Below are 11,401 nucleotides of genomic sequence, written 5' to 3' on the forward strand. Positions count from 1 at the left end.
CACTGCTGTAATTCTTTCCTGTAATCAGAACCATCTTTCAGTAGAGCTGCTCTGAAGTTTTCCTCTGAAACTCTAATTTTGACCAAAAAAATAAAATGTTTTCAAATACTTGAGTTTCCAGTGAATAACAAAAGCTTCCGAGACAGAACTTTCTGGTGGGAACTGGAGACAGACAAACCTGGTGCCTGCACAGATTTGCTGCATTTAGATTTCCAAAACCTCTCAGATGTTTTCAAAGGCTGCCTGCAATTGCTTTCCATTAAAAAGGGGCTTTTTTTCTCCTCCAAATAACCTCGTCAGTATGAGTCCCTTCTGTTATAGCCATCTCAAATATTAACCCCCTCCAGTGTGCTTTACACCCCTGGCACAGCTGATGGGCTGTGGGGTGAGGAGCTCCTGCTGACCTGGGGCCAGGGAGCCCAAACCCATTTGAAGGGAGCAGATACACACACGTGTGCTGGGCACACCCCCAGCACACACACGTGCACAGTGCTCTCCCCAAGCCATTCAGCATCTCCACTTCTGTCCCTCCAGGATTTTCCCCAGACTGCAGGCAACAACATCCCAATGCTCACAAAGCCAGACCTGCTAAAAGCAATTTCTTTCTCCATTTCTCATCCTGAGCAAAATTCGATGTGGATTTTCTTTTTTCAGTGCAATTTTAATTAGTGCATGATGCACTTTGGGTTTTTTATTAGAGTAAACAGCTTGGAAAAAAAGTTCATGCCAGCTCTTCTACACCAGGGAGCCTCATCCTGTTCAGACTAGAAACCTCATGCCGGATTTCTGAAAGCCTTTCTTAAGGCGGGTTCATTTCCATGAAAAAATACTATGATTCCAACAAATGGAAATTTTAGAACGTATCAAAAAGAGGAAAAACAAATTAGTCAGGAAATTCCTGGTCAGGCCGACTTTGGGGTAAGATACATGGGCAGGGCGGTGCACAGCCTGCTCACGTGTCTGTACACAACACACACACACCTGTGTGCACACACGTTGTCCCCCGCCATTCCCGTGTCCCCTTCCATTCCTGTGTCCCCTTCCATTCCCGTGTCCTCTGCCATGCCCATGTCTCCTGCCATTCCTGTGTCCCCCGCCATTCCCGTGTCCCCTGCCATTCCCGTGTCCCCTTCCATTCCTGTGTCCCCTTCCATTCCCATATCCCCTGCCATTCCTGTGTCCCCTTCCATTCCTGTGTCCCCTTCCATTCCCGTGTCCCCCGCCATGCCCGTGTCCCCTTCCATTCCCGTGTCCCCTTCCATTCCCATATCCCCTGCCATTCCTGTGTCCCCTTCCATTCCTGTGTCCCCTTCCATTCCCGTGTCCCCCGCCATGCCCGTGTCCCCTTCCATTCCCGTGTCCCCTGCCATGCCCGTGTCCCCTGCCATTTCCGTGTCCCCCGCCATGCCCGTGTCCCCTTCCATTCCCGTGTCCTCTGCCATGCCCATGTCTCCTGCCATTCCTGTGTCCCCCGCCATGCCCGTGTCCCCTGCCATGCCCGTGTCCCCTGCCATTTCCGTGTCCCCTGCCATGCCCGTGTCCCCTGCCATTCCCATGTCCCCCGCCATTCCCCTGTCCCCACTGCCAGCTCCTGGGCTGTTCCCACACATGCATGAACAGTACAGCAGCATCCCTGTCCTCAAGCTCACGGGGACCAGCAGTCTGGGCACCTCCAGCCATTGGCACATAGGCAGAAGGTAGGGCAGAAGCAGAGATCAAACAAGAAGCGAGGCCCTGGACGTGTCTGACAGCCATGGCACCATTGGGCTCCAGTGTCCATTGTGGGCACGTGTCCAGCAGCATGGGCCAGCAGCACAGTGGGAAAGCTGGCTGTCCTCCGTGGGGGTGGCCATGGCCCAGCCTTCCCACCACATGTGCAGCCAGAGTCTCTAACTCCACCTCGGAGCGGGCTGGCTCCTCGCACACGGAGGAGACCATGGGAGGGACGGCTCAGCACAGCCCGGACGATTGCTGCTTTCTGGACGTAAGTTCATGGCTTGCTTGCCACCCTGCATCCCTGCAGTGCCAGAAGTGTCTGACTCGTTTGTGTCCTCCTCCCCCGGGAGCCCTCAGCACACCCTGGCTACCACTGGTGTATCATTAAATAGGAAGAAGCAGCCAAGCCGAGGAAGAAGAGCTGCCCCAGGTACCAGCTCTGTGGACTGCTCTTCAGCCTGCTGCTCCTTTCTCTTATTCTGATATTTTTTGGTGTCAAATACCTCTGGACCCCAACACCCAGAAAAGTAAGTAAAAACTCTTTGATCCAGCATTTCACAGCGTTGCTTCCCTAGACAGAACTGTCCCCTTCCCTTTGACTTGCTGAAACTTTTAACAGCTCTCCAAAACTCAGGCAACTTCACAAAATGCATTTTCTCAGACCACAGGTATTCACGAGACTTTTAAAAATATTTGTATTATTCATAAGTACCTTTTACTTTGTACAGGCTGGGTTTTTTCCCTGTCACCACGTTCTTTCCCCAGTAGACAATTATAGGGGATGGGAGCTATGCCACGAAGAGTTAAAGTTCCTCTTATTTCACCGGCAGCAAATTTTATGACAAGTAAGGAAATATTTTCCATTTCATTTCAATTATCTTGCCAGAAACCGGTGGAAAAGTCATTATGCCACCGCATAAAGAGGAGAGAAAGCCAGGACGCAGTGGTGATTGATTGTCATGGATTATATTTCTTACTTTAATGTGTCTGCAATGTGAGGGATGGTGGGACGGATTAGCCTCTGGAGGAGCTCCTGCTAACTGGATTGGGCTCCTTTATTCCCAGTTGCAGACTGCTGTCAGTGCCGAGCGTGTCGGGGCGGCAGCAGGACTCTGCATCTCCAGCCATCCCTGCCCAGCATCCTGACTGCACTGCCAAAACCCTTTTTCATCCTACACCCCAAGCAAATTGTTTAACCTTGAAGTCAACACCATGCCTGGTGCCCCCCATCCTCCTTGCCTTTGAATTTCCATATTCATTCAGGAGTCCCCTCATTGCACCGCATCACCAGTGGGTTTTGCTGGCTCTTAAGAACATCTCCAAAATTCCTGTGCACAGCCAAGGCAGCCTCTTTCCACACTGGTATCTTCAATCTCCTCCCTGCCCTATCCTGGAGCTGCTCCAGCCTGGCCAGGCTGCCCTCCTGCCAGGCAGAGGAAGCACCCTGCTTGCTGGAAACTTTATCTTTTTATCAGCAAATAGAAATGAATACCAGCCACCCACACCCCCCCCGCCCCCCCCCCCCAAAAAAAAAAAAGGAAAAACAATAAAACCCATATGTTCCTCCAGAATACTGCCAAGATGATTATAAAGTCTCTACTGTTCCTAGAAAAACAGGGGTCATGCCAGTCATGAGGGGAAGAGGCTGTTAACCCCTGGAGGGGGAGTTTTCTCCAAGCAGGCAGCACAGAGACAATGCCACAGCTTCAGCAGAAAGGACATCCAGAACTCCGGCCCTGAGTGTCCTCACTGGTGGCACTGGTGGAGGATGGAGTCCATCCAGCACTCCCCAGAACCTGATGGGCAGGCGAGTAGGGTGTGAGGTCATGAGAGAGCAGAGCTGTTTCTGCAGTGGAGATGCACATAGACACTCCCAGAGCCCAGCACTGCCCCATCCCTATGGCCATGGGGCTTGTCCAGCTGGCCTGAGAGTCCTCAGGACAAAACAGGCTGGGGGGAACTGGAAGTTCATGATACTCAAAAATATCAGCTAAGGGGAATTAAACTCTTTAAAGAACATGAAACCCTTCAAGCTTCCTTCATGTAACTGGAGAGTGGAACAAAGCTTGAAAGAAGAGTTGTTCTCCTGAGGGAGAGACTGTGCCCTCTGCACAGCCGGCCAGCACTGCTGATGATTCAGCTAACGAGGGGTTCATCTCAGCCTTGCACAGGGACATATTTCAGCCATTCACCAGCAAGTGTCATTTTTAGCCCTATAAAACATCTCATAGCTGTCTGAGCAGCACAGAGCTGGCAAAGCCCAAGTGGGTTAGCCGGCTGCTGAGCTGGCCAAAGTAATTCTTTGTAAATGGAGAGGCACTTGAAGGTAAGGTGCCACCCGGGATCCTGCCCTCCTTGAAATGATTTATGGCACTGTGTGCATTTTGTCAATCAAAACCAGTGGCCTTCCACCCATTTTAGGCTTCAGACTGTTTCACCATATCATAAAATCCATTGAGAGATATATATCTTTACAAAATCTTCCTGCAGACCAACAGGAGGTGTCCGTGGCTGCCAAGTGTCACATCACTCCTCTAACCTTTAAGCAGGGGTGAACGTACCTATCAGTTCCCATCTATACAGTCAATTCTGCACCCAGGTGGATGCCAAACAGGGCATAATAATGCTGGGAGCACTGCTAAGAGACTTTGAACTGCTCAAGGGGATGGATGTGCAGGAGCCAGGGGACTGTGGAAGGGGTTTGGGCTGGCACTGATGGCAGAGCTCCTGCCCCACACCAGTGGGGCCAGCATGCTCCCTGCCCCGGTTCCAGGGCCATGCCATGGGATGGATGAGCAGGGCTCTCCCATCCCCGTGCCTCCACCTCTGCTCCCTGCCCCGTGGACTCCACATGATTTGCACAAGCCCTTCTCTTCCACACAATGCCATTCAATTTGGGAAACGGGGCTCCCCAGGGCCCACCAGCTCTCACCGTGTCAGCAGGATCATTTTTGTTCTTCAAATAGCATCTGGCACTACTCATTCTGTAAGGGTCAGGCACCCGCAGAGACCCAGGGCTGCGTATTCCCAGAGGGATGAGTGCCGCCGGGAAGCCGGCTGCTATGCCCCGGAGCTCTGCAGCTGCCCTCGAGGCGGTCTTTGATCCGCAGGCAATCCTTGATCTCCTCCAGGCAGAGAGAGGCTCTTACTTCTGCCTTTCAGGATAAACAGAAGGCACAGAGATGGAGCGGGTAAGCTGGGGAGGACACGATGGAGCAGGTGAACCAGGGACAAAGTGATGGAGCAAACAAGGCAGGGATGAATTGCGCACAAGCAAGCCAAGGAGAAGGGAGGATGAAACCTGTGGATTCAGGAATTCAGTCCAGCCTGGGATGTAACCACGCTCATACCGCAGAAAGCACCAGCAAAGGCTGAGCTATGACGAAGCCCTTGGTGCAAGTTTGGGAGGAGCATCTTCTCCCAGACTTGACACACATCCCAGGTTTGACACACATTACCCCTCGTCCTGCAGCCTGCCCTTTCACCCTGCCTGGGAGCTGCCTCTCCTCATGCTGTCCTGGTGATTGCTGTGGCTCAGAGCTGGGCCGTGAGGAAGCAGCCAGTGCCATGGCAGGGTCCCCAGCACTGGTGGTCACACACCCAGCACCAGCCTGTCTGCCCACTGAAGAGCCTGTGAAACCAGAGGGGTGCTGAGCTGACCCTGTGTGACTTTGGCCTCCCAGGTTTATGACATGGAACACACGTTCTTCAGCAACGGCGAGAGGAAGAAGATTGTGATGGAGATTGACCCTCTGGCCAGGACAGAGACGTTCAGCAGCGGGAATGGCAGTGAGGAGATCCTGGAGATCCATGACTTCAAAAACGTGAGTGTGGCAGTTTGTCCCTGAGACCCTGCAGTCCTGCAGCAAGACTGGTGGGATCTTGTAGGACACTGTGAAGTCACTGGAGCAAGTCCCAGGACTATTTATTCCTGTGTCAGGGAGAGCGAGACCCAGACACGCTGGAGATGTTCTAAAGGAAAGGAGATGTGTTATCTACATAGGCCTCCACCTGTATTTAATAGTGGCGTGGTTCAGTTCCAATGAAATACATCTTAGAAGTGAGACCTAATTATTGGATTTACCCTTGCAAGGGAACGCAATGATCATCAGTCTATCTGACCCCAGTGGATTCACCTGTCTGCAGAGCATTAAAACCTCATGACACTGTAGAAGGCTCTCCATGAAACCTAATTAAAATTTGTAGGGAAATACCCTGTGCCGTGACATATGGCAAAATTTTGAGCTAACAGCTTAGCAGGAACGGGCGGCTGAATGTTCATTAGCCATAATGGTCAGATGCTATTCTGCATATTTTTATTTATGATGATGAGAGCTCATGATAGTTATAAGGAGAAGAGGAGTGGAGTAAAATTTTATTACTACCTGCCTTAAAATATTTGTAAAAAGCCCAGTTCTCCCAAGCCATAAAATGCAATATCCCTTGTGAGAACCTGTTAGTACACCTAGCACCACCGCTGAATGGAACTGATACAAAAATAGCAACAGGAAAAATACAACTAAGCCTTCCTCCTCCAGCTGTACCCTGCCTCCAGTGGGTTATTCATCCTACTCTTTGCCCTGACTGTTTTTGGGTGTTTGCTATGATCCTGCAGGGAATAACCGGCATCTTCTTTGTGGGACTTCAAAAATGTTTCATCAAAACTCAGACTAAAGTCCTACCTGAGACAACAGAGGCCAAGATCCCTGAGCTTGAGGTGAGTGAATAAAACAGGACTCCCCTCTGACCTGTTAAATCCACTCCTCTCCCTGGCACTGGGGCTGCCATTCCTGCTGCCCTCCCATCTGCTTCAGTCTTCCCAGAGATGCTGCAATAAAGAAATAATGAGTTGTGATCGCTTCATAAAATGATCTTATTTTGGAGGATTGCTTATAAAAACAAGTGAAAAGAGATGGGATTAGAAAGTGACAGGCAAAAGCCTCTCACCACAATAGCAGAGATCAAGAACAATAATCCTGTTGTAGTCAAAAGGTTGTAAGGCAGCTCAGGATTAGCAGGCACCAAAAAGTCAATCAAATTGTTTTCTCCAAGATTTGAGCCCCAAGTTTTCAAACAGAATAAGGCAGAAATAAGGTATTTAAAAGAGCAGCCACATTTAAGACATGCAAATTAAGGGAAATCTTGGTGTGCAGACTTGAGAGGTGGGAAGAACCAGGCTGGGGCCACTTCCTTGTCCTTCACAGACCTTCGTGCACTGATGTGCCTGATTGCTTCCTGCACCCATTGAACTGCCCACTGCAGCCTGCTGCGAGGAGCAAAAAAGTGTTGACTCCATAATTTAACCCCTCTCTGACAGTGTGATCTGGAGTGACAGCTCAGTCCGGTGATGTCCTTCGTCCCTGTCCCCATCCCCGAGGCCCTGGTGCTGGCACAGCCTTTCTGCCCCCTCATTTGCAAGAGGACGAGTGTTAGCCAATTGAATCCCCCCTAGGGAAGCTGCTGCAGATAAAACGCCAGCAGGACACGTGTTTGAAATGAAGCGTGGGCAGAAACATTTCCCTGAATCATGACCCAAATTCCCAGACACCGATTCTTTGATTATGCCCTAAGAAGCTAATAGATCTTTTCAGCTACCCTCGTAAAAGGGATATAACTTCCCAGGCTTTAGCAGAACATTGCCCCAGGTAGAGAGCTGAAATGTAAAACCCAGTGAGATAAATGTAGATTTGAGCTCTAGTCATGTCTTCTTGGAGCCTGCACACTGCCAGGTCCTGCAGGCAGCACCTCCCTGATGCCACAGCTTCCACCAGAGACTCCAAAAATGACCCAGACTGAGTCAGGTTGTGCTGGCTCCTTCCTATGACTTCCCAAAGCCATAAGGAAAAACTCTATAAAAGAGATATACATCTCTAGATGCCTTCTGGAGAGAACAAAATGCTTTTTGCCAGCTTGCTCTATGGGCTACCACCACCAACACAGACAATGTTGCCTTGGCAGAGAGCTCAGCACAGACCCATCCAATAATCTTTATATATGTCCCTCCCTAAGTGCCTGCCAAAACACACCATGGACTAATGCAACGGCAGAGATATGTGGTATAAATTACAGGATCCAGCCGTGCAAAGAATTTCTGTGAGGAGTAAATTAAAGTGTTCGATCAAAAAATCAGTAGCAGAAGGAGAAAGGAATTAAGTCCTAGGAGCAAAGTAGAGCAGAGGTGTTTTAATCTTGTGTTTCAAATGACACGGGGGGCTACAGGAAGCTCTTCTAGATAGTGGGGACTGCACAGGAAAAGGGTCTTGGATGATGAACTGAGAGAGAAAAGAGCCGAGTGGTGAGGGCTGTCAGGGTGCATGTGCATCCTGTGAGCACCAGGAGCCAAGACAGGTGAAGTCCAGCTGCTCTCTGGGAGGGGAGAGGTGCCTCTATGCCCAGGGGAGGAGAAGCAGCCAGTGGTAGCAACAGGGTGTCTCACCACATCAGGGTAATATCTTGCTCTTCTTCCAGGGACAAGAGATCACCACCACCTACTTTGAGCAGTCTGTAGTCTGGGTGCCTGGGGAAAAGCCCATTCAGAACAAGGAATTCCTGAAGAGTTCCAAAATTTTTGACATCTGCAAAAATGTGACCATCTTCTGGATCCACCCCACGCCAATAGCAGGTAGAAGGAGCCATCACCTCTCCAAGGAGCTCTCTCACTGGGAGCAGCCCTGCCACACACCTGTGGTCCCCGTGCCATATCGCCCTCTGTGACATGGTGGGAGCCTACTTTGACAGCCTCCTTGTACATCTCAGACATGAACACAGTGTTTGTGTGCCCATGACCACAGGAGATCATGACCAATGTAATAGCAGGGGCTGATGTTTCTCTCTGCAGAGCATTTGTTTCTGCTGGCTCCCCACCACCCTGCAGTTTGCAGAGTGGCCACCCTCCTCATAACAAGGGGGGAAAAAATAATCCCTTGTACCTACAAAGAAAGCAGCACTGCTGGAAACTGGGACGCCTAAATTCTTGTCACTGCATGAACATCAGAGTGTGAGCAGACATCTGCATCTAAATCACACGGTGGGGTTGCCACCTCCAGCTGCTCACTACACAGCCCTCACAGAGGTTGTGGCCTCTGAGATGTGCTGTGTAATTACCCACTCTCTCTAACCCACTTGCAGCCGAATGAGCCAGTTTAAAAATCCCTGCTGAGAAAACTCACTCTGCTCTGCAGCTGCAGAGGCACATAGCTCACAGGTACTGGCCCACTCCCCGGTGGTCCAGAGGGCAGGTGGGCATCAGAGCTCCCTGATGCAGAGGGAGGCTGGTGTCCTTGAGTGCTGTCCCCTTTCTGCTTCCTTGACCCTGCTGTTAGACCCCATCTGCAGCAGTGTCCTGGGCCAGTGGGTCCAGCTGGGTAACCAAGGTGCATCCAAAGCCTTTGCCAGGACAGCAGTGTCCCAAGGCTGTCCTTGCAAAGGACATTCCTTGCAAAGGAATTTCCTAGCAAAGGACATGATTGCTGCTGTGGTTCCTCCCCAAGCTGAGAGAGCTGGGCACAATCTGCCCCAAATCATGTTGCTTTGATGGGGTTCTACAAAGCCACCCCCCAGCAGCAGAGCTCACTATGAGGATGTGCTTCTACACACCAGAGCCCCACGCAGGAAATACCAACACAACCCAGCCATGGGCATGGGGATGGAATGGGCCATGATCTCGTGCACCCCACCCCAGGCTGGCTGAGAGCAGGAGGCAATGGAGCACTGGTTTGCCAGGGGGCTTTTCCTGTACCTTGGCACCAAATTGTGGTAGTCGTTCATTCTTGCTGCTGCATTTGTCCCCCTGATCCGTGGTTATTGACAGCAACATTTGGACTCTTCCTATAGCTCCTGAGCTGGCCAGCCTTGAAGGGGCAGAAGAAGAACACCCTGGGCTGCTGATAGACAACCAGAGCTGGTTGGATGGGGGGAGTGAACAGGAGCTGGAGAAGGACACACAGGGGGGACCCAAGCGTCGGGCACGGCAGCTCACCGAGGAGGATCTGCCCATCAACGATTACGTGAGTCAGGGAATCACACCCTGCCGTGCCCCGGCCACGGTCCTGGGCTACCTATGGTCCCAGGGTGTCCCGGCTGTGCTCCTCGGGACACCCTGTGCATGCCCTTGGGGTGTCTCCATGTTCACTGCTCCTCTCCTGGGGTGCCCAGCCTGCCCTCCCAGGCTATGCTGTCCATGCTCCTGGGGTGCCTCAGCCGCACACCCCTCACTGCACTGACTCTGTCTCTTCCCGGCAGTCGGAGAACGGTCTGGAGTTCCACCCTCTGTGGGATGAGCGAGGCTACTGCTGTGCCCAGTGCCGCCGTGCCAACCGCTACTGCCAGCGCGTCTGCGAGCCCCTGCTGGGCTACCACCCCTACCCCTACTGCTACCGGGGCGGCAGGGTCATCTGCCGCATCATCATGCCCTGCAACTGGTGGATCGCGCGGATGCTGGGCAGGGTGTAGAGCCCACCCGCAGCACTGCCACCCTCCAGGTGTGCGGTGACACAGCCGACAGCGGGGCGCTGCCGGGGCGGTGGCACCTCCCGGTGTGACCCCCGCACCCTGCGAGGCTCCCAGAGTGTGGTCGCCACGCTGGGCAACAAGAGGCAAACAATAAATGTCTTGTATGAGCGATTGCAAATAGAATGGAAAGTCGTTTAGTCTCAGTCTGATGTTTAATGGGTCTGCGAAGTGATCTAATTGCGTGGCTGCCTCGTCAGCAGCATCCATAAATCAAGTACGGAGTTACATCCATGTCAGGTAGGGGCACTGCCAGCACTCACCTCACTGGGAATGTGCAGAGGTCCCTAATTTGCTCCCTGATGGTGCTGGTGGCTGTTCAGCACGTCCCGAGCCTCTGTTCCAGCGTGCTCTGCTGCGTTCAGTGGTTGTCAGCTCAGGAGTGGCACCAGTCCCCTCTGGAGCTGTGTGCAGCACGGGCACGGGGAGGGAGAAGCTGGCACAAGGAGCTCCCTGAGGAACCAAGCAGCCAAAGTCAGAGGGAGTCCACTCCTGCGGAGGACTCCAAGTGCCACCAGCTGTCCCCAGCCCTGCCACCAACAAACGGGCAAAACCTGACCTGCAGGAGGGAAGAAGTAAGCCCTCGACATTGCAGCTGCCCTGAGCAGGACACTGCCTGATGGGCTGAAGGCTTGCACCAAAATCCCCGTGCACCCTGGGCAGACTTCTTCTGCCTGTGACGTGGGGCTCATGCCAAAGCCAGGTCTCAGACTTCATCTCAGGGAGCCGCCTGTGCTGAGCAGCTCTGACATCCTGAAGGTGTCACCAGGCAAAACCCCTGTGTCACCAAGGGAGCACACTGCCACATCTGAAATGTGCAGACAGAGGAGGGAACAGAGACAGGTGCCAGGTGTGGCATTCCCAGGGCTTCCAGACCCCCTCAACATCCCCACAGCTCCCATGGGAATGTGAGCATATTTTAAGTGAAGGCACATGCCTGTACCTCCAGAACATCTCTCCAGATTAAAAGGAGTTGTCCACATAAGTGCTATTTAACCAGGTAAGATCCACACCCTCTGATGGCTGCAGTGCTTTTGCTGCCTGTGGGGATGAGCAGGCTGCACAAGCCTCCACGTTCCCCAGGCTGGCACAGCCCATGCTGCCTTTCCTGCTGCTGCTTGGAAACCTGCAGGCTCGCCGTGCCACCTTCTGCCAGAACCGTCCCCATCCACCTTGG

The 11,401-nt window shown here is 52.3% G+C and overlaps 1 protein-coding gene across 1 annotated transcript; it reads left to right on the plus strand.

Moving 5' to 3' along the window:
• The first annotated feature begins 1,840 nt into the window (after window positions 1-1,840).
• Window positions 1,841-10,167, plus strand: TNMD (tenomodulin). Its single transcript, XM_062503124.1, has 7 exons — window positions 1,841-1,984; window positions 2,109-2,243; window positions 5,400-5,540; window positions 6,332-6,433; window positions 8,185-8,338; window positions 9,550-9,722; window positions 9,958-10,167. Exons 1-7 carry the CDS (start codon window positions 1,937-1,939, stop codon window positions 10,165-10,167), a joined length of 963 nt encoding a protein of 320 aa, XP_062359108.1. The 5' UTR covers window positions 1,841-1,936.
• Window positions 10,168-11,401: the final 1,234 nt, after the last annotated feature.

Source organism: Cinclus cinclus, chromosome 15, assembly GCF_963662255.1.
Source record: "Cinclus cinclus chromosome 15, bCinCin1.1, whole genome shotgun sequence".
Classification (NCBI taxonomy): domain Eukaryota; kingdom Metazoa; phylum Chordata; class Aves; order Passeriformes; family Cinclidae; genus Cinclus; species Cinclus cinclus.

Excerpts from the sequence above, each read along its gene's own strand:
- TNMD (XM_062503124.1), top strand. The coding sequence starts at position 1,937 with ATGGGAGGGACGGCTCAGCACAGCCCGGACGATTGCTGCTTTCTGGAC. Across the intron at positions 1,985-2,108 it reads ACGATTGCTGCTTTCTGGAC|GAAGAAGCAGCCAAGCCGAG; the intron begins GTAAGTTCATGG and ends ATCATTAAATAG. Across the intron at positions 9,723-9,957 it reads ATCTGCCCATCAACGATTAC|TCGGAGAACGGTCTGGAGTT; the intron begins GTGAGTCAGGGA and ends TCTTCCCGGCAG.